The sequence below is a fragment of the Homalodisca vitripennis genome, chromosome X (genome assembly GCF_021130785.1).
Source record: "Homalodisca vitripennis isolate AUS2020 chromosome X, UT_GWSS_2.1, whole genome shotgun sequence".
Lineage (NCBI taxonomy): Eukaryota > Metazoa > Arthropoda > Insecta > Hemiptera > Cicadellidae > Homalodisca > Homalodisca vitripennis.
In genome coordinates, this window is record NC_060215.1 from 71,817,402 (window position 1) to 71,840,144 (window position 22,743).

The window sequence follows — 22,743 nt, forward strand, 5'->3', positions numbered from 1 at the left end:
ACATTGTTGACATAATCTAGAAGAAATGAACTCACCTAGTTTGGCCCTTTTTTGGCTATACCCTCATGATAAAGGTAAAACATAGCTTTTTCATCAGAAATATTGTGTATATTAAACACATTAAGTGTTAACTGTCGCAAATAAAATGTTTCTTGCACAGGTATTTTTGGGAGAGACAGATTTTGCATGTAGTCCATGCATATGCCTGCTATTGTGCTGTCATTTAGGCATTTTTCTTTGAGACTTTTCAAAGTTTCATGAAACTTACGTGCTTGTCTTTTATGTACAAGCAGTTCTGCAACGTACACTCGCTTTGCTGCCTCACCCAAAGGACTTTTGATTTTTATTTTTAGCGCATCTCATTTGCAGCAGGTACCTTCGGCCTCCCAAATGACAGTCCAGACTCGTTCAAATGGCCTAAATAATACTTATAATTTTATAATTTACTTCAAGATTAGGGTGTGTACTATCTACCTTCGGCCTCCCAAATGACAGTCCAGACTCGTTCAAATGGCCTAAATAATACTTATAATTTTATAATTTACTTCAAGATTAGGGTGTGTACTATCTTGTACTACCCAACGGGAACTGGGTGAATGAAACTACTTTTAGTATATAATAACGGCCGTGGGAATAACACACTGGACCGGAGTATCGAGGTCACGGTTCATGACTGAGGTATTTAGAGGTGGTGGTAGGACAAGGAGGGGGGAGCGTCATCCCTTGGCCAATAGGATTTATCCATACGATATCCATTGCCAACATATTACATACACTGTAAGAATAGATATAGTCCTGCACTATATAATATACCACAGATATCACATCCCTCCCTTCTTAATTAGACACACAATTTTGTTACATTAAAAAACAATTACATAAATTGAACATAAATTCTTAAGCACATAACCTGTAATACCATTTTTCAATACAAAATGAGAAGAATATTGTTATATCAACTATTGGAATAATTATATTAATAAAATATTGGAATAAAACACATTATAAATTCATTATCCGTAATACACTTCTAAACTACTATTACAAATCTAGCCTTGTAATTGGCTTTCGCTCTCGTTGAGGATACCTGCGAACAGGAGTGGAACGAGCAAGTGGTGAACGCTGAGTAATAGGACTGGTGTAGGTAGTGTGAGTATGAAAAGCGTTGGGTGACATAGCTGTAGTGGGGCGGACAGAAATAGAATGCCGCGGCGCATCAGCTGTGCGGTTACTGCCTACTGGATTGTCGTCTGCACAGTCAGAGCGCGCTGTCTGCTGGCTCTCAGCTGTTATTACCTCAGCTGTTTGATCTGTCACTGGAGCAGTGTCGACTGCTATCAGCTGGTCAACATGACGCTTGTAAACAATACCAGACGCTAACCTCACTAAATACATTGTTGCACCTAGTTGTTTTACTACACATCCTTCTACCCATCGCTCTTGAGATCTACTGTAATCTCTTACTAACACAGTTTGGTTAATTGGTAAAATACGTGTGTTACTACCTCTAGCATAGAACTTTTGTTTACCTTGTTTTTCTTCAACAACCTTAGATAAATTAGGTCAAAATGTCTAATCGGGTTCTAAGTGGTCTACCAAACATTAACATTGCTGGTGATTCATTTGTAGTCATATGAATTGAATTTCTATAGTCAAATAATATCCTACTTAAAGCTACTTGAATATTTACATTTTCTCTGAAAGCACATTTCAGTTTAGACTTGGCATAAGCCACTGAGTTTTCTGGTTGGCCGTTACTTCTAGGGTAAAACGGGGCACTAGTTGTATGTTTGATACCATTGTGTTTGAGGAAATTGTTAAACTCAATTGAACTGTACGGTGGACCGTTGTCACTATGCAAAGTGACTGGTATTCCGAACCTTGAAAACGACTCACGAAAATGACTAATAGTCTGACTAGCAGTTGAACTTGTCTCAAAAACTTCCAACCATTTTGTGTACGCATCTATGACAATTAAATACAATTTATTCTTATAATAGAAATGATCTGCTTGTATTCTCTCGAATGGTTTACTAGGATAGTGCCAATGGTGTAACTCACTTTTACTTGGATTCGGTCTTTCAAGAAGACAGGATGAACAACTGTTAGCAAGATTTTCAATATCTTTATCCAGATTTGGATACCACAGATAAGCTCTAGCTACTGCTTTCATTTTTGTTATACCGAGATGAGAAGCATGGAGCTCGTTTAAAACATAATTACGTAAAATATTTGGAATTATTACTTTGTAATCCCACATCAAAATACTCTGCTCAACAGCTATTTCCTCTCTCCTTACAAAGAACGGGTACAATTATATATTGTCTTTAGGAATATGGCTTGGCCATCCATACATAGCATAGCCTAACACCTTTCTTAGTATTAGGTCTTTCTGGGTTTCAAGTTTTACTTGTTCACATGATACTGGCAAAGAACTCTCTTTTACAAAATGTAAATAGGTCCCTAACCCTAGCAATTCAGAACTTTCTTCTGATTTTGACACTGTCAATGGTAATCTACTCAGAGCATCTGCGCTGTTGTCATCTGATTTAACATATTTTATGTCAAAGCCATAACCACTGAGGTACAAAGAGTAGCGTTGAAGTCTACTTGCTGCGAACACTGGCAAACCCTTTTTAGGTCCAAACATACTGACTAATGGTTTATGATCACTTCTTAACGTAAAGTGTCGTCCATACAAATACTGATGAAAACGTTTGACACCAAAGACGCATGACAATGCCTCTTTGTCAATCTGAGAGTAGTTACGTTCTGCTTGATTTAACGTACGTGAAGCATAGCTTACCGCTCTTTCCTGTCCATTGCTATCTACAATACTTAATACAGCACCTATACCGTATGCACTAGCATCGGTCGTTAGTATTACTGGAGCTTGCGGATCATAGTGTGCTAACACTGGAGCTGTACACAATAGCTCTTTGATTTGCTTAAAGGATTTTACACATTCTTTATCAAAGGAAAATTCTACATCTTTTCTTAACAGATTGTACAATGGTCGTAGAACTGTTGATATATTTGGTACAAACTTGCCATAGTAGTTGACTAATCCTACAAAGGATTTTACTTCTGTTAAATTCTTAGGTTCTGGAGCCTCTACAATAGCTTTTATTTTGGCTTCCGAGGTGTGCAGTCCGGTTTTGTCAATTGTAAATCCGAGGAACTCTATTTTAGAAGCAAAGAATTTACATTTGTCTTGTTTTACTGTAAAACCGACCCTTCGAAGTCGTTCACAAACTTCTCTTAGTCTACTAAAATGGGTCTCATCATTTGGACCAGAAATGATGATATCGTCCAAAAAACACTTCACACCTTGTAAAGTTTGCTCTATTACTTTTTCAAAAATTCCTACTGCACTAGCTATTCCATAAGGAAGTCTTTTATAGGGAAACAACCCCTTGTGAGTTGAAATTGTACATAATTTCTGTGAAAACTCATCTAGTCTCAATTGCATATATGCTTGACTCAAATCGATTTTGCTGAACAATTCACCCTTTTGCATTTCTGCGAAAAGATCCTCTACTCTAGGTATTGGATAACGATCTATCTCTAGCTGAGAATTTAAATAACGAAAGTCGCCACAAATTCTAATGCTGCCATCTTTCTTTGGTACTGGAACTATAGGAGATCCATACTCTTAACTACTTACAGGCATCAAAACATCAGCGTTCACTAGACGCTCTAACTCTTGCTCTACCTTAGCTTTTAATGTGAAAGGCAATGGTCTAGGACTAGTATATTTGGGTTTACTATTTTCCTTCAGCACCAGTCTGATAGGATCACGATTACACTGACCTAACTCTTTAGAGAACACTTCTGGATACTCTGAAACTAACTTCTTTAAGGCCATGTCACACTGCCGTGGCGTCGCGTCCGTCCATCCATAGTATGAACGTCCGCGTATGCCGCGACGGTCTCGAATCCCGTCAAACTACCAGACACGCGTCCGCGTCCGCGGCCAACGCCACGTCTTTCTAGGAGTTGCTTATGCATTTTAACTACTTTGAATTTGTTTATTTATACACTGATAGTGGAATTAATAGTTTGTTATAGCTCTACAAAATTATACAAGGAACCACCAGAGAGTGCAGTTGGCGGCGACCAATAGAATGGACTGGCCTGCGCGACGTTGCCACACAACTGCCGCTGCCGCCCGGCACGGCTGGCGCATTGTGGCTGATAAACCGCTGCGCTGTCACAACTAACACTGACACTGAACATTTAAAACTTATCAGTATAATTGAAAAACAATATTTAAAATGCGTTGACAGTTTGCTATATTATATTTAAATTGCTTGTATAGTTTATTAATGTTATTACAAACTAACTATCGATTAAAACAAACAAATCGTCCCGTCAGTTAGTCAGAGTAAAGTACTTGCTTATTTCCATACGATACAACTTTTCAGTGATTTTAAACGATTACTAAACACACACAAAATTAATATACATGTTGCTTATATTGGACACTGCATGACTTGTTGCTTGATTAAAAATAATTAAAACAATATAACAAGATTTTAAATTTAAAATTATCGAACAATTATATTTTTAAATTATGAAAGAATCAAATTTTCCACTAAATAACTTTTAGGCCTACTATTTTAAAATGAAATACGTTAAAAAGCATGATTGACTTAATAATATTCTTACCTTTGCACTTGTATATTATTTATTCGCTCTCAGGCGGCAATATCGTAGCCAAAACCTCGGAGTCTTCTTCATTTTCACTTTCTGCCTCACTGCTACTCGTGTCAGAATTGTCTGCTAAGTTTATAATTATTTGATCTACAACACTTGTGCGGATGCATTCCTTTTCAAAATCAGCTTGCTGCAAGGCTTCTGCGTGCTGAACTCTTGATTGCCAGTCTTCTTTAGTCACTTTGTCCAGAGCATCATGAACAAGTTTCTCAACGTCGGTTATTTTAAATGTCTTATTATTACGTGCTACCTCTCCCTTCACTTGAGCCCATACCATTTCAATGGGATTGTACTGGCAGTGATAAGGAGGGAGCCTGACAGCTGTATGTCCCATTTCATTGGCTAATACGTCGAGTTCATAAGTTTTTTGTTGGGTTTTATATGGGAGAACCCTCATTATAAGTTCTGGTTCAGTTTCTTTCATACAGTATTGTATGTTTTTTCGAGACAGCAAATTTTGAATCTCTTCCTTTCTCCACGATGAATTTGGAATTTTCTCGGCGAGTACTGAGTGGTATGGAGCATTATCCATAACGATGATCGAGCCTTCTTCCAAAATGCATAGCAATTTTTTAAACCATTTTCTAAACGATTCAGCGTTCATTTCATCGTGATAGTCCGAACTGGATGATGTCTTAGACCGAAAAACCCACTTACATTCTTGCAAAAACCCATCTTTTGCCGAACCGACATGACAAATTATTAATCTTCTACCTTTGCCGAGAGGAACCTTTAGTCCACCAGACTCAGTCGTATCCTGCCATATGTATTTTCGAGTATGGTTTTCATTAACCCATGTTTCATCGAGGTAATATATGGGCCTACAATCACCAGATTCTCTAAGCTCTTGCATAGTTCTCAAAAATTTTAAACGAGCCGCTACAATATCATTTCGTTCCAATAAAAACTTTCTACCGTCATTGGTTTTCTTATACCTGAAACCAACATGCCTTAATAATCTATTTGTTGAAGTTACCGATCCGGTGTAATCAAGTTTTTGTTTGAGATCCTGCGTGATTCTTTTTGATGTGGGAAATTCCCCTCTGTCGTAGTTCGAAAGGACAGTTCGTCTCAAAACATCTTTTTCAAAGTCGTCAAAGCCTGTTATTTTTGATTTTCGACTTCTTTGTTTTCCTGGCGTTGAAAACTTAATTTCTGATGATGAAGGTCCATCTTCTTCGGACAGCTTAGCTTCTTTACTTATTTTGTTAACGTTTCTTTCACTTACACCACAGGCCTCAGCACACAGTTTACCACTTTGCTTAAAGTTTAGAGTTTCTCGGAAATTTGTCAACGACAGTTTTTTGAAAAAGTTGTAAACGTTGTAAATAATACGTCGTTCTCCACTATGTAGGGTTTTTCCGCTACTACTCTTACTTCCGGATGGCTGTGCACTTGAACAAACATCATCACACTCCATTTTGTCCAAATAAGGAATCACAATAACAAGTATATTACAATTGACACTACACAGAAAATAATCGGTACACTTATAATAGCTACCAATAAACAACACTTAAAAACACGAAAACGTTTATCAACAGTAAAATTCAGCACAAAATAATATACGCATACTGGAATTGAAGAGAATGCAGTATTTTCAACCGCCACTGATGAAGCGACAATAGGCACTGACTGACGGTCAGAGACAGGAAGGAGGAAGGGGCTGTTTCTTGGAAACAGTATGACTCATCCGTCTGGTATTACCACCACTGCTGGCTGGTGCGGCTTTTGTTTACAGGTATTTCACCCGTTTCCTCCACATTTTCACTCGTCTGAATCATCTATTATGTACTGTGTTCAAATTTCATTGGATGTGATATAAACCGTTACTTTAGAATTTTATAAGAAAGTGCATTCATATTATAAAAATACTTGTGCTGAATGATTTTTCAACTATGACCAGTTTAAATATTTAAATCACCCACTTGTAATAAAAAACAATTTTACGTAACACAGATTCAAGACTATTAATAGCCAGGTAGGAAAAATGCTTTCAAATGGTTATAAATTTATGAGAACCGAAGTGCGTAACAAAACCGTTGCGGCAACAATTCCCATCGTTATCTACTGAATAAGTATATTTATGGAAAAGAACATATATTTCAGATGTATTTGATAACTTTCTTACCAAATTGAAAATTCATTTAACATAACATGATTATACTATGCACACATGTAATGCCTTATTATATATCAATGATAATGGCATTATCTAACTGTTAAATACGGGAAATTAACGTTTTGCGGTATTTTTATGTTTTTGTTTTTAATTTATATTTCGGCTAAAGATTTTAATCCTACGATCTTCGTATATGAGTAATATAATACAATAATTTATTTCAATCCATTTAACTCAACATGGAAATAAGCTACAGAGATGTACTTTTTTTTAAATGACCGTAAAATTACATTTTGTAATACGTAGTTAATTAATTCAAGACAGCTGTAACATTTCTTTCGAGCGTAACGGTTAAGTATTTTAAGAATGCTGGACTCGCGCGGCTTGTGGTTACAGCGGGGAACAAGTTTGGCAACGTCGCTCAGCTCTCGTTGGCCGCTCCAAGGTTACGGGCAAAATAGGCTCCTCCCTCAACTGCACTCTCTTGTGGTTTTTTGTATAATTTATTGTTCTGGAGCGTATTCATTAATAATTATTATTATCAAAATTATATTTTCATTATTACATGTAATACTATTTCTATTATGAACTTAGTAATTAGGGCATTCAATACTTTGATATACCTCTTTAAAACTATTGGTTGTTATATATAAGATGCACTTGAAAGGATTATTTTGTAATTTTTGTGTTGGTGTTTTCAGTTTTGTAATAAGTCTTTATGTTTTTAAAATAAGGCCTATTTAATTTTGTTATAGATCAAACATAATATGAAAAATAACAAATAAAATGATTGCATGTAAACATGACACCAGAGTATTCATTAACCCTAGAACTGGCGGTCATTTCATCCTGGAGTGTCGGGCTGTTTTAGAGCTTCGCGCAAGGGTTTTTTAAACAAATTATTAAAAATATAAAATAAAAGGAGTAGGCAGTGGCAAGAGCGCGCGGTGCCCTGGTGAGGGGGTTGGGGAGGTGCTTTATTCGCATGCGCGAGCCTTCGTAGCATCGCCGACGTCGGCCAAGGATCGCTCCAGCCGCATAGCGCAGCAGACGGTGGCCGACGCGACGAACGTTGCGCCACGTCGGTTATGTCAGTGTGACTTGTCCTATTTGACAACATGGTTAGCGATTATTTTAAAAATCCATCCGCAGATGGACGGACGCGACGCCACGGCAGTGTGACATGGCCTTTACTAAGTTATTATATTTTACATCATCGTCATTTTTAGCTACAAATAACTCTTCTTTATTCTTGAAAGAAATTACAACCCCTAACTCCTTGATCCAATCTCTTCCCATGAGTGGATGTGCACCATTTTTAATTACAAATAAACTCAGGACTTTATTTTGACTTTCATACTTAACATTTACTTCTAACCTACCTATTGGAAGTATGGGTACATTAGTGTAAGAACTAAGCTTTACATCAGTAGGTAACAAGTTAAGGAACTTTAGATTCTCGTGATAAAAGGATTCACTGATTACGCTTACAGAAGCACCTGTATCAATTTCAAAAGATACTACTTTATTTTCAACAGTTACTTTAGTTTTTAAGGGATCAACCCTACTAGAGACTTTGGCTAATTCAAACAAATTACCAATACACTCTACTACATCTGTTTCATCGTCATTATTGTCTAGTACACTTTCGACAAAATTATGTTTACCCTTATTGAAATTACCCTTATTGCTATAATGAGAATAATTGTTGCCTGACTTACCCCTAGCCTGAGATCGGCATACCTTCTTTAAATGATTTGTTTTGCCGCATTTATGGCAAACACAACCGTAATATTTACACTGCTTACTGAAGTGACCTACGGCGCCACAACAGTTACACTTCACTACACTAGTGCTGCTGGACTGATGTGCGTGTGTGGTACTCGGCGTGGCGTGGTGACGCGAAGCGTTGGTGTGGTGGCGCGAAGCGTTGTCTCTCCCGCTCGGCGCTGACTCACGTCCGTTGTAGTGACGTCTAGCCGATGACGTTGCTAGCCGATGGACGCTGCGAACGGAGACGGCTGGCGTGTCATGGCTGCCTGACGCCAACGTTGCCGCGCTTTTCTCTGCCATCTCAATCTGCGATGTCAGTTGAACAGCCTTGAACTTATATCTTTCAGATACAAAAGATGGAGTCGGATATAAATGGTCCTTAATTAGCTTCACTAAATCATCGTACGATTTTGTAGAAGTCATATCGGGTGTACACAAATCCCGTAATAGCTTGAACGTTTTTACTCCTACCACTGTCAGCAAGGTACACACTTTCTTAGAATGATCGATATCATTACAAATTAAAAATAGTTCAAACCTCTCTATGTACGAGTCCCAAGTTTCTTCATTGGAGTCGAACTCACCCACGCTACCAATAATTCCCGTCATTTTTCTTGGTGCAATGTCACTGAATAACGAACTAATATCGAATTCGTACATTCACTTCCCTTCCTCCTAGGCTGAAACACTCACTTTGTTTACTGACGCCATTGAGATGCATGCGGTCGCTAACCCGACCGACGCTTACACGGTGCAGATCGCAATTGTAACAATAACTGCCGAACTGACCACTAAACACTCCGATTGTCTCGTCGCCACTTTGTACTATCTTGTACTACTCAACGGGAACTGGGTGAATGAAACTACTTTTAGTATATAATAACGGCCGTGGGAATAACACACTGGACCGGAGTATCGAGGTTACGGTTCATGACTGAGGTATTTAGAGGTGGTGTGGTGGTAGGACAAGGAGGGGGGAGCGTCATCTCTTGGCCAATAGGATTTATTCATACGATATCCATTGCCAACATATTACATACACTGTAAGAATAGATATAGTCCTGCACTATATAATATACCACAGATATCACAGGGTGTTTCTCTTTAAATAGTTCCCACATAATCTTTGCATTCGAATCAGCACTTAAATAATGATAACTTCTGCTTGTATAGTGAGCCTCTTTTTGTGGAAAAGATGCTATATGCTCACGAATAGCTTGGACGATGTGGCCAGGTTTAGCTCTTCCATGTGAGTTTTTACCACGTAAATCTATTGGATTTTTGCCTTTTGACAACAAAGAACATAATCTTCTTACTCGGTCTGGAGATATTCCATGAATGGACATGAATGCGGTCTTGCAAATTTCAGTTTTCCCATTGCTCGTGGAAATTGAATATTTAAATGAGTGGGCTTTAGGCTTACCTTTTGTGTTATCATCAAGCTCCCTACGTCTTACTCGTTCAATAGGTCTACACTCTATAGGGCTCTGTAAGTAAGCATCTTGCTCATTTTTTGATGTGAACTGGATAAATCTGGTGTAAATATATACTGCTGGATCTTCTCCTACTTTATCAGGAATGCATTTCCACTTGCAGCTGAAACAAAACACAATATGTTAACTCACTCATTAGCTAAAGGTTTTTATTATATACATGCAATAGAAGTTTAAAAGTGTGAACAGAACAGATCAAATAAAAGCTTAATATGTTCTTAATAGCTTAAGTTAGTATGGTCTTATTTTTACAAATTCGATAATCTTAAAATAGGCCTACTGCTTCTCGATTACTTTTAATTCAGAAGTTATAAGCTAGTTTGCTAGTTTTATAGGCTATTGCTAAAAAGTTTATAGACTAAGTTAGTACTGGGTATTGTTAAATTAGACGATATTACTATAACTATATACAGGTTTTAAAAGTTGTAAGATGTATTAATAGGCCTTTCTTTAGCATACCCTACAATAGGTTATGTTTAGTAGTACTTACTTGCAGTGAAACCCATGTTCTTTAGCTTTCACAGTTTTTCCTTTCCAGCTAACATACTCTTCATTGTGTACTCTGGCTTTCTTAATCTTTTCAAACTGATAATCTTTACTTTTACCTTTCTTTCTTCTCTTATTTAAGATATTTTCTCTTGAACTGTCACTGGAACTCATTGTGCAATACTAAAGTAAACAACACACTAATGTTTGCCAAAGAATAATAAGAATAAGAATAAAACATCAGGTGACTGCATGGTTGCCAACCGCCACCCAGTCAGTTTAGAAATCCCACATGTCCAGCAGATGTGGTGTTTCTAATATGACTGTTTATTCCAACTACTATATAAGCCATAAGGAACTGCAGGAGATGTGGGGTTTCTCAAGGAAAACATGTATTCTACCTTGAGGACCCAAAATCCATTATAAAGTCAATTTCCCAAAAAAATGGAGATGTGGGGTTTCTTAAATGTCTGATTCATTTATTATGCTCTCAAAACCGAGGAAAAATTTAGGATGTCACAATTTGTTTGCTAAGACTCACAAAATCGAATTTAACGTCATACAGACATTAAAAAACGTAGTAAATATTTTTTTAAATATTTTATTCAACGATCATAATTTATTTTTTCCATTTAAATAATTAAAACTTATGAAATCAACTCCATATAAATATTAGAAATAGAGCCCAAAAGAGAAAAAAATATTAGGACTCTTATTCAGCGCCTTGGCTGTGTCACTGCCCTGAATAGGCACTCAATGGAAATATTGGAGTGCTTATTCAGCGTCATGGCTATGTCGATGTGCTGAATAAACACTCATACTCGTGACATGAGAACCCTGGGATGCTTCATCAAAAGGATGCTAAGGAATGTGCTCTTACAGAGACGAAAAACTAGACATTTTGTCAAAAAGTCCTGTTTTGTTTTTGTGCAAATAACTTCAAACTTTTGCATATATGTGAAACAGACAGCGTACACTGTTGCAATTAAGTAGCTGTGTAAACTGTATGAAATATTTTTAATTACTAATTACTTGTGATTTCCTTTTAGAAAATGTACGAATGTGAAGCCATATGATTCTAAAAATATGTTGTTTTAAATATAACATTTTAATTCTAAATTCAATCATTGTATGAAGTACGTAGTTGATTATTATAATTCAGCTAGTAATACAGTGATTGTAGCTTATCAAATTAAATAAAAATTGCTAAAAATGCAAAAGTTCATTTAAAGAAATTATAATATTAAATAAAGTGAGGAAATACATTTTTGTAAAAACAATGCAAACATTAATATTTTAGAATTTAAACCTTCTAATATGGGCTTCCAGGATACATATATTTATAAAATATAAGCTCGTATTTGTATTACTTAATTAATACGTATTTTTACCAGTTTTACCAAACGTAAAAGTGGTATGAATTGAATCATTTAAGATGTATATGAATAGTATTTATAGTTGCATTTTGAGTTGCTTTTGTTTTAGGATGAGCTCAAACAATAAGAATCGGCGTGAGACGAAACGTGAAGATATTTCAAACCTTTTTTGGAATCATCCTTACTGTTTACAAATTCTAATATTTGTTGTAATACAATGAAATCAGGTTGATATTATGTTATAATCAGTGTATGTATTATTTGCCCCATAATAAGAATACATAGGATAAGAGAAGAACAACGGTTAATTATTATACTAGCAAGCATAGGCGTATCTAGTGGGGAGGTTGGGGATTGTAGCCACACCTTGATACAAATATTCAAGGTATATTTTTACTTCCGTTAACTGAAAGTATACTTGTAGTAGAACAATGTATCATAGTTCGGTTTTTTAAATCTGTATTGATATTTTTTTTATAAAAGCTGACATAGTAAACACTTATGCTTCATAATTTTTCAGAATGACGAGTTCGTCTGCTACCCGTTAGGTTTGACAAATGTAAAACAGACTTCATTTCCCGCGCTTCGGGCTAGAGAGACAGCGAGCAGTGGCCATGGCCGTTTGCCTACCATAGTGATGGGAGAATCGAATACTTTAAAGAATCGAATACAGTGAATTCGAATTCACCCCTGTATTCGAATATGTATTCGAATACTTGTATTCGAATACTTTTGCTCAGCTGAGCGTTTCTAACAGACAGGTCTAGACCTGTCTTACTTGTTTGTCACGAATTCATCACTGTATTCGAATATGTATTCGAATACTTTGGCTTTTGGTGCATCGTATAAAACAAGTCATACCCATGATATACGAACTTCAGAAGAAATATCTTTGTTTACCTGCTACTTCAGTTCCGTCTGAAAGACTATTTTCCACAGCAGGTCCTGTCACTAATTACCGTAGAAATAGACTGAAGAAAGAAAACCTCAATAATATTTTGTTTTTACACAACTATATAAAATAAATATTCATATTTGTTTTTATTGCTTAGAACTGTAACTCAGTTATAATATATATATATATATATATATATATATATATATATATATATATATATATATATGATATAATATTTATTTTTAAATTTAATAACTATACAATTAATTATACTTTTTTTTTAAGTATTAAAATTTGTAATTATTTTTAAAAATTATAAATCTCCCCTAAATTATTCATTTCAAAGTCTCCATATATGTATTCATTTTAAACCTCATATGAATACGAATACAGCTCTTGGATATTTTATTTGAATACTATTTGTCAGAATAAACGAATACTCCAGGTTTGAATTCAATTCTTCCAGAGAAATTGTATTCATTTCAAAAGTATTCGAATCCATTTTGATGTATTCGAATATGTGAATACTCTGGCTGTATTCGAATACTATTCGATTCTGTATTCGATTCTCCCATCACTAGCCTACCAGTCATCTCTTTGAACTGCTAATCTGTACTAGTCTTAACGTAGTTCTCGTTCGTTGTTCAGTTAGTTTAGCTTTTGCTAGTCATGTATTAATGACTTTTATTATTAATAAATGCCAATAGTAGTAGTACTAACAAGAATAAAATAAAATTACATAACATTTAGATTGTGCATTTTACCATTTAGCAATATTATAAATATTAAAAGTTATTTTACTTGTTGCTATTATTACATTTAGCAGGTATTGTTTCAAACCAAATTGTGTAAGGCGTATACAAAAGTATATGCTTATTAAAACGAGTTTTATACTTAACTTACGTATAAAAATAAAATAATTAACTCAAGTTTTGGTGGTGTACTTCTGATATATCTGAGGTTATTTAATAACCAATTTAATTTGTTTTAAACGTGTTTTGATTAATCGTTTACAAAAACTGTAAGTACAACCAAAGTAAATAAATATTGTGGCTATTTAAATAATATCTAACTTGAAGTTTGTAATATTTAGTATTATATTTGACACACTAGAACATGTTTTGTTTTTACATAAAGTTCAGGAATAAAATATAAATAAATAATTATAACAAAATAGAACTTGTAATAGTTTTCTAGGTTAGCCTCAAAGGGTTGCCTCTACGGGTTTACTCTAGCAATAAGGTTTATGTTAAAAACATTTACAACTAGCTGACCCGGTGAACTTTGTTTCACTTACCTCTTAACATGAACTATATTAATTTAAACCCTAATTATGTATTGCAGAACCGGTAACTTTGTAAAGGTATCATCATCAAAGTATAGGCCATGCTATGGCATCTTAGAACTGTTCAAAATTCAACGAATACAGCGCCTTCTACACCGCAGCTGTTGAAAAGTACCACAATAATTAAAAAAAAAAACATAAAGGTGTCTTTAAAAAGGTGTTTTAAATTTCTGTCAGATCAAGTGTCAGATCACTTGGTTTTTATAATTGGCTGAATTCGTTTGTAACGTGATAGTCACTTTCCTTTAAACTGATTGATTGATTTGTTTTTATAGAAGAGGAACTTTTACAATGCATTGTCCCTTTTGCAAAAAGTGGATAAAACGGCAGAATAAAACAACTACCTGTCCTAGTTGCACTAAAAAATTGTTAAGATGCGACGTATGTTTCACAATAACCGCTGATACTTTCAATTTTGTATCAAGTGCGGTCACAATTTGAGCCGCATAATAAGAATTAACAGGGCCAAGGAACAAAAAAATCAAGTGAAACAACAATTGTTATCAAAACCGAAGTTCGTCTCAACAATGCTATCATCATCATCATCTGAAGGAATAACATTTTCAGAACTTATTTTAACTGGTGAAGAATTAAAATATTTGAATGAGATAGAAGAAAATCAGGAGCACAACATCGGCTCCTGCCACGCCGTCAATCTCGTTGGATGAAATAGGAGAAAGTCAAGAGCACAACATCAGCAATATTCTGGCCGTGCCAGACTTGTCCGAATCACCGAGGCCTCCCGCCACGCCGTCATGTCCTAGCGAGCAAAGTGAAGACATCATTAGCCGGGTTATAATGTTGCTGATTCAAGTGCCGAGACATTTAAGAAAATATGTTTCTTACCATAAAGACTGATCAATATATGTTTATTAAAAAAAAAAATATTTGAATTGTATCAAAATTATTTTTATTTCAGACATTATGTATTAGTAACAACATATATACCCAAGTGCACAACATGACACATTTAGTAATTATATCTCACATGGTTTAAATTTTGTTTTTTTTATTCTAAAAATTTTGATAACAATTCAAAATTAATAAAATATATTTGCATACATTAAATACAACATATTTATTGTCAAATTATCACCATTATCATAGCGGACAAAAGGCAATCAATACAGGTAAAAATACAGGTAATCAATTAAAACTTTCTGGTAAACTATATTTTTTGTCTTTTTTTTTGCAGTGCGTAAATATGTAAAGATAATGGTTTTCCAATGCGCGAACACGCGACGTATAATTGACCATGCGCGAAACAGGGAAACTCCAAGTCGATTCCGCAAACTTGCAACGACTGGCCCTGCGATTTATTGATGGTCATTGCAAAAGCCAGACTCACGGGAAATTGTAAACGCTTAAATTCAAAAGGCAAATCCGTTGGAATCATCGGTATACGGGGGATTAAGACGTCTTCTCCTTTATATTTTCCCTTGATGATTTTGGCTTCGATGACGTTGTTCATTAGCTTCTTCACAGCCAGTCTCGTCCCATTGCAAAGTCGAGGCTGATTTATGTTACGCAGCATGATGACAACTGATCCTACTTTTAATTGCAAATTAGGTGGTGGTAGTCCTGGCAATTCCAATGAATTTAAAAATTCTGTGGGATAGTTTACTATGTCATCCTGGTTTGTAACTGTATCAACTGATTTGTGGAAGTAAACTATTCTCCTGGAAGGAAATCCTGAAAGGTCGAATTTAGATCAACGACATCTTTGTTTTTTGCTGCCAATATTGCTCTTTCACTCAGCCAATTATGGTTATTATATACTTGTTTTATATTCGGGAAAACACGCTGAATTAGCTCCTCTTTCGAGTCTGTGAACTGACAGAAATCTGTGGGAAATATCCGGTTGAGGTGTCGACTGCGACCTTACCATTTCCAATATCTAGTAACTGCTTTGAAAACCCAATCGCGGTTTTATCTTGTTGCAAAAATACTCGCATGTTTGTTGTTAATTGTAGTGTCTTTGCGTGTCGCCACAAATTAGATGATTTTAGGAACGCATTTAGTTCGTCAGCAACAGTTGAACGAGGAATAACTGGAAGAGTCTGACGAAAATCACCTGACAACAGAATCATGGCTCCACCAAAAAAATTTTGGTTGTCACGTAAATCTTTTAACGTCCTGTCCAGTGCCTCCAGCGACCTCTTGTGGGCCATTGTGCATTTGTCCCAAATTATCAATTTGTATATCTGGAGAGTCTTTGCCATACCGCTATTTTTGGTGATGTTGCAAACTGGTGTTTCATTGATTTGCATGTTTAGTGGTAATTTCGAGGCCGAATGTGCAGTTCGTCCGCCTTCTAGCAATGTTGCAGCTATTCCAGATGATGCCAACGCTAGGGCTACCTCATTTTGCGATCGGATTTTTGCAAAAAAACAAAGAAATTAGGAAAGTTTTTCCAGTACCCCCGGGAACATCAAGGAAGTAAATCCCTCCAGATCCACTGTTAACAGCTTGCATCAAAATATCGTAAGTCATCCTTTGTTGTTCATTTAATTGTGGAACAGTTGTGCGAACTGTTTCGGTCAGTGCTTCAGTATCGTACTGTTGTTCTCTTTGTAACTCATGGTTAAATGCATCTTGCATTGAACGATTGGGTGCTGTCAGGCCCAAACACTACAGTACTTTATTTGCCATCAATAAACACATATCTTCTATCATGATCAATGTCTCATTGTAAATTTCCGCATTAATTAGTAGTGTAGGATTCGAAGTTTGACATCACACACGATGTAGCACATCCTCAGACATGTCATCCCTATATTTCATCCACAAATCTTCCGGATTCGAAGGGAAACATGTGAAAATTATAATCGCAAGCAATGTTCGAATTTGATGTGGTGATGAAGATATGATGGATTCCTTGGGCGTATTATCCCAATGTAAATCATCCTCGAGTAACTGTAATAGTTGACTCGCCTCACGGTAAGTAGCACACAGATGTCCATCAACTATTCTCAATTGTTGAAACGATGTCGGACCACGAACATTCACTAATAACAATCTAAGATAATAACATTCAGCGTTATTTGGATGTATATATTGTATTGGACTGTATATATATACGGCCTATAGCATCTATGACAAATAAATTGTGATGTCCTTCAACTGGTGTTCCTTGATGACGACTTTGATGATGTGTTCCATTTGTAATAGCGTGGCATATCAGCATACAGCAAAGTTCGAGCGAAATCATCAGTTTGACAAATTGAGAAGAAACTTGTTAATGTGGTCGAAGGTGGTCGTTCCGCTCTCTCCACAACGTTCCTTGGGTTGAAATACACTCGTTGCCCATTTTCTAGATGAACTGCCAAATGGACTGGACTACTGTAGGGTGTCTTTCGTGAATCGAAAATGAAAATATGCCCCAAATAGCTTCGTTGCTGCTGACATAGCGACCCATCTGATACGGAGACACTTCGTCATTTGTATTTGTTACAGCGAAAATGGCCATGTCGCTACCTTTGTTAACATATTTACATATGTACTTTATCGATTTGACAGAGTTACAAAATTCCACATTGATGTGAGTTTCAAAAGTTTTGGACAATATTGGCGAGTACGGCACAATCCAACTATTGTCTACATCAAAATTTTGTCCTTTTATCTTCACAATTACAGATCGCCCACCGTCCTCAACTGATTGCCGACGATACAACGGGTAACCATCATTTCCCGAGATGGTTTCAGCAATCAATGCTCTAGGGTATCGCTTAGACCACTTGCCGTCGACCATACAGGGTGAGTTGTTGTTGAAAACTCCGTAAGGTCCATGTATCATACGAGGTCCAATCAAAAAGTATCCTACCTTTTGGTGCAACGTAAAACTGAAGTTACCTGAAAAAAGCTGGCGTTAATTTTCTTAAAAATAAGCACCCTGAGAAGCAACACAACGATTCCAGCGACGTTTCCACTTCTGGAAGCAGTCTTGAAAATCACTTTTCGGCATCGCCATGAGATCAGCCGTCGTTTTTTTTCATAATTGCTTCTCGACTTTCAAATCTAGTGCCTTTCAATGGATTTTTGAGGTGGGGGAAGAGCCAAAAATCGCATGGAGCCATATCTGGAGAGTACGGAGGCTGAGGAACATGCGGAGTGCCGTGTTTCGCCAAAAAAGTTTGAATGAGCTGGGAAGAATGAGCTGGCGCATTGTCGTGGTGTAGCCGCCAATTTTGAGACGCCCACAAGTCAGGTCTTTTGCGGCGAATCGCATCTCAGAGACGACGTTGGACACTTAAATAGTACTGTGAATTCACAGTTTGACCCTCAGGGGCATAATTATGGTGCACAACTCCACGGTGGTCGAAAAAAACAGTAAGCATCACTTTGACATTGCTTCGAACTTGCCTTGCTTTTTTTGACCGAGGATCCTGGGGAGACTGCCATTGTGATGACTGAAATTTGGTCTCAGGGTCATATCCATAGACCCAACTTTCGTCTCCAGTTATTATCGATGTCAAAAAGTCCGCATCATCCTCACAACATTGCAGCATGTACTCGGCAACATCCAATCGCCGTTGCTTCTGCTCGTCTGTCAGCAATTTTGGCACAAATTTTGCGGCTACCCGGCGCAATCCCAAGTCATCCGTTAAAATTGCTTCAGCTGATCCGAAACTGACATCTAACTCGGTACTTACTTCCTCCACAGTCATTCGACGATTTTCACAGATCAAAACTTTTGCTTTCTCGATGATTTCCGGAGTTCGACTTGTTTTTGGTCGGCCCGAACGCGCGTCATTTTCTGCCGAGGTTCGACCACTTTTGAAACGGTTATACCACTCTTTAATCTGCGTAACACTCATTGCCTCATTTTCGAATGCTAGCTGAATTTTCCGAATGGTCTCACTTTGTTTTTCTCAGAGTTTCACGCAAAATTTAATGCAATAACGTTGTTCCACTTTTTCCGTCATCTTCACAGTTAGAGAAAACCGATACGCGCACTTGACTTATCAGTACATACTGACCAGTCTCCGGCGAACCAGTCGGGGGATCAAGATAAGACTTTGTACCTTTCCTTATCATAGTAGGAACTATTGTCGCAACAAATCTTATCTCATTATTGGCAGCAGAAGCCGCGATACACGACGAGGTCGGATACTTTTTGATTGGACCTCGTATGTTTACTTACTACTGCATGCAATTTTGGGTCAAGTGTTTCATCGGGAATCTCGGCTGAAATTATGGAATCAATGTCTTCTGGCCTTAATTTATCAACTAACCAAACTAATATGTGCGCATGTGGCAGACCACGCTTTTGCCACTCAACAGAGTACATCCAACAACGTACTTGGCCATACACACGATGCTTTATAATGAAATTCATTAAAGATTTTCATTTTTGCTTAAACACTTTGGCAGTGATGTCATGCCTATCAACTAGTGTTTGGCCGTGTAGCAATTCTTTCTTAATTTCCATCCATTGTGGGTTACAGGTGAATGTAATAAATAGGTCTGGACGGCCATATTTTCTAACATACGACATCGCATCTTGCGCGTATTCGTGCATGTGTCGCGGGCTTCCAAAGTAAGTGGCCAGCAAAATTGTCATTTTCCCCACATTTTCTGCATTTGCATCATTTGCATCGGCATTAATAGCATCACGAAGATGAATGTACTCTTCAGATCGAAGCTGCTGTTGGTTTAGATGGATGTACGTCAATCGTTCGGTCTCAATTTTGACATACATGTCAACTGCAAACTGATGAAAAAGCCGTTGACACATCAAAATGTGATTTACTTCACCTTCACGGATAATGAATCTGTATGAATAAAAATTCATAGCACTTACTGTTTTGTTGGTTTCAGCACCTGGAATCAGAAATGATAAACAATGACATAGATATTATGAATTTGAAAAATATTTTTTTAATTTCATTTAAAATACCTGTTGTTGGATTAACCATTTTGATATTGAAATGGTATCCGTCTTCTCCCTGCCAGAATATTAAGGGGTATTGTAAACCATCATAAGCTCTATGCGTTTCAGATACACGCTTCAATTCATTGTTCCGACGATGAAGCACAATATCTCTTGATTGCAAATTCTCTCCAACAAAGACAACAGCCACTTCATCTATTGTTGGTGAATTAAACCTCCTTGCCTGCTCACCAGCAGGAGTTTTGTCGGCTCTTATTACAATATTTTGGCTGTCTGATGGTATCCGATCCAGTGCCATTTTGAACACTTTCAATAAATTATTGTTCTGATGAAGAAACGTTTGCAGTTGCTGGACAATGGTTCGCTTCACTGTTGGATTATGAGCATAACGCCTATCAACTTCCGCATCTTGATTGCCTATGAAATAAATTTGCAAGAATTGATTGATGATCCGCATCTGGCACTGGCAGCAATGCCCCCAGTAGGTGATGAATTTGCCCTTGTATCTGTAATGGTTTATGATCTTGTTAAATTATTTGTGATACAAATACAAAGTATAATTTAAAAAATTAATTAAGTATGGTATACTACCTTGAAAGTAGGCATGAAACTGTCCTTTACAATATGCGTTGCGCCAAACGACGTCATTTGGAAGCAATTTTTATATTTTTTTATGTTGGTCAAGATGTGTTTAGAGTCATTTTCCATCCCATAAATTAATGAGTATAACGGATCAGGTGGTGGGACCAATTGTGGCAATTTTACTTTACCGCCAGCACAACATAAACCTGCAGATTCACCGCTGTATTTTAATGCTTTACAATGTTGACAAATGATTGAAATTTCCCCAATTATTACAGATTTGTCGGCACTATAATCGATTTCTGGATCGTAGGAGAATGCTGCTCGTTCCAGGTTCACAGGAGCATTGCGTTTGCGGAATCGGTCAATTTCCTTTTCCCGGGCTCGCTGCTGTTGTGATCGATGTGCCCGAACTCGTTGCATTCTTTGTCTATCCACTTCATTCTCAAATCAAATCAAATCAGTTCTTTATTGCTTTTAGACAATATATAACATTGTATAGCAGTCGTCATATATTCAAACAGCAAATATACTACACACTCACACACAGTCAGACTTACATTTCAATCATTCACACTAATTCACACTATCTTTGGATCCAGATTTTAAATTTTGGTAATTTAAGATATTTTTAGATATCCCAGCGACTCATCATAAACTCCTCTAGCGAATAAAATGCTTTTGACACCAACAGGCGTTTGAGACGAGTTTTGAATTGGTTTTGATTAGTTGCATTTTTTACACTTTCAGGGAGCTTGTTGATTAAGCCGACGCCAACCTGATGCGGTAAATGCTGAGATACCGCCAGTCTATGACTATGGACTCTAAAGTTGTCCCTGGCTCTAGTCTCATACTGATGAAAGTCCCTGCCCCGGACTAAAGTGCACTTCGATTGACAGTACAGGATCACATGAAACATGTAGAGACAGGGCAATGTCAGCAAACCTAGCTCCCTAAAAGAGTCCCTACACGACTCTCTGTAATTCAACTTTGCAATAATTCTAATTGCCTTTTTTTGAAGCCTGAAAACGCGTTCCATCTTGTGTTTGGCACAGCCCCCCCACAGTCTCAAGCCATACGCAAAGTGCGGATATATATGAGACCGAAATATGCCGTCATTAAGACTTCAGGGGAACAGTATTTAGCTAGGCTTCGCAAGGCAAATATGCCAGAAGTAATTCTAGCACATATATTGTTAACGTGGTCGTCCCAGGTCAGACCTTGATCAATGTACATCCCCAGGAATTTTGTGGATCCAGTTTCCTCTAAAAGGACATCGTCCACAAATACAGCAGGTTGCCTTGCAAATTCCCTTGGTCTTAGGCAGAAATTGATGACATTTGATTTTGATTGGTTCGTTTTCAAATTCCTGTCAGTAAAATACTGAATGCATGAAGTCAGTTCCACAAATGATGTGATTTCCAAATCTTGTGTAGTTTTTTCCTTTGAAGCAAAGAGTCGTGTCGTCGGCATACTGAATCAGATCACCATGCTGGATCACTGAGTTAAGTCTACAGACGTAAACTAAAAAAAGAATAGGCCCAAGAATAGAACCCTGAGGGACACCGTGGGCTATTTTAATTTTGCTAGAGATGACATTCGAAATCTGCACGCATTGATCTCGATTCTTAAGATAAGAAGCAAGCCACGCGTTTGGCAGACCCCGAACGCCACATTTTTGTAACTGGTGCAACAGTGTTTCATGATGCACACAGTCAAATGCTTTGGATAGGTCAAGAAATATGCTGAGCACTTGTTCTCGCCTTTCCAAGCGAGCCTTTCCATTCTTATTTACTATAGAACGCAAATGTGCCATACCAATACGACTGTTATCATTGTCAGTCTCTTGCTGGTCATCAGTGCGATTAGCGCGTGAGGTAGCTCGCCGCACATTCAATCTACTTCGACGACCTATGTTAGGTCGTTTTCTTCTCGGCATTGTAAGCAGTGTCTGATATTAATGTTTTCTTGCACTAATAATGTTAACCTATAATGGCGACAGATTTTTTACCCAAAATTGCATACAGTAGTAAGTAAACATATGATACTGAGACAC

At 37.0% G+C, this 22,743-nt stretch overlaps 1 protein-coding gene across 1 annotated transcript; it reads right to left on the minus strand.

The window, feature by feature from the left end:
- Positions 1 to 1,041: 1,041 nt before the first annotated feature.
- LOC124369477 lies at positions 1,042 to 9,223 on the minus strand. Its single transcript, XM_046827489.1, has 2 exons — positions 8,563 to 9,223; positions 1,042 to 1,316 (listed from the first exon to the last, which is right to left on the minus strand). Exons 1-2 carry the CDS (start codon positions 9,221 to 9,223, stop codon positions 1,042 to 1,044), a joined length of 936 nt encoding a protein of 311 aa, XP_046683445.1.
- Between the last annotated feature and the right edge of the window lie 13,520 nt (positions 9,224 to 22,743).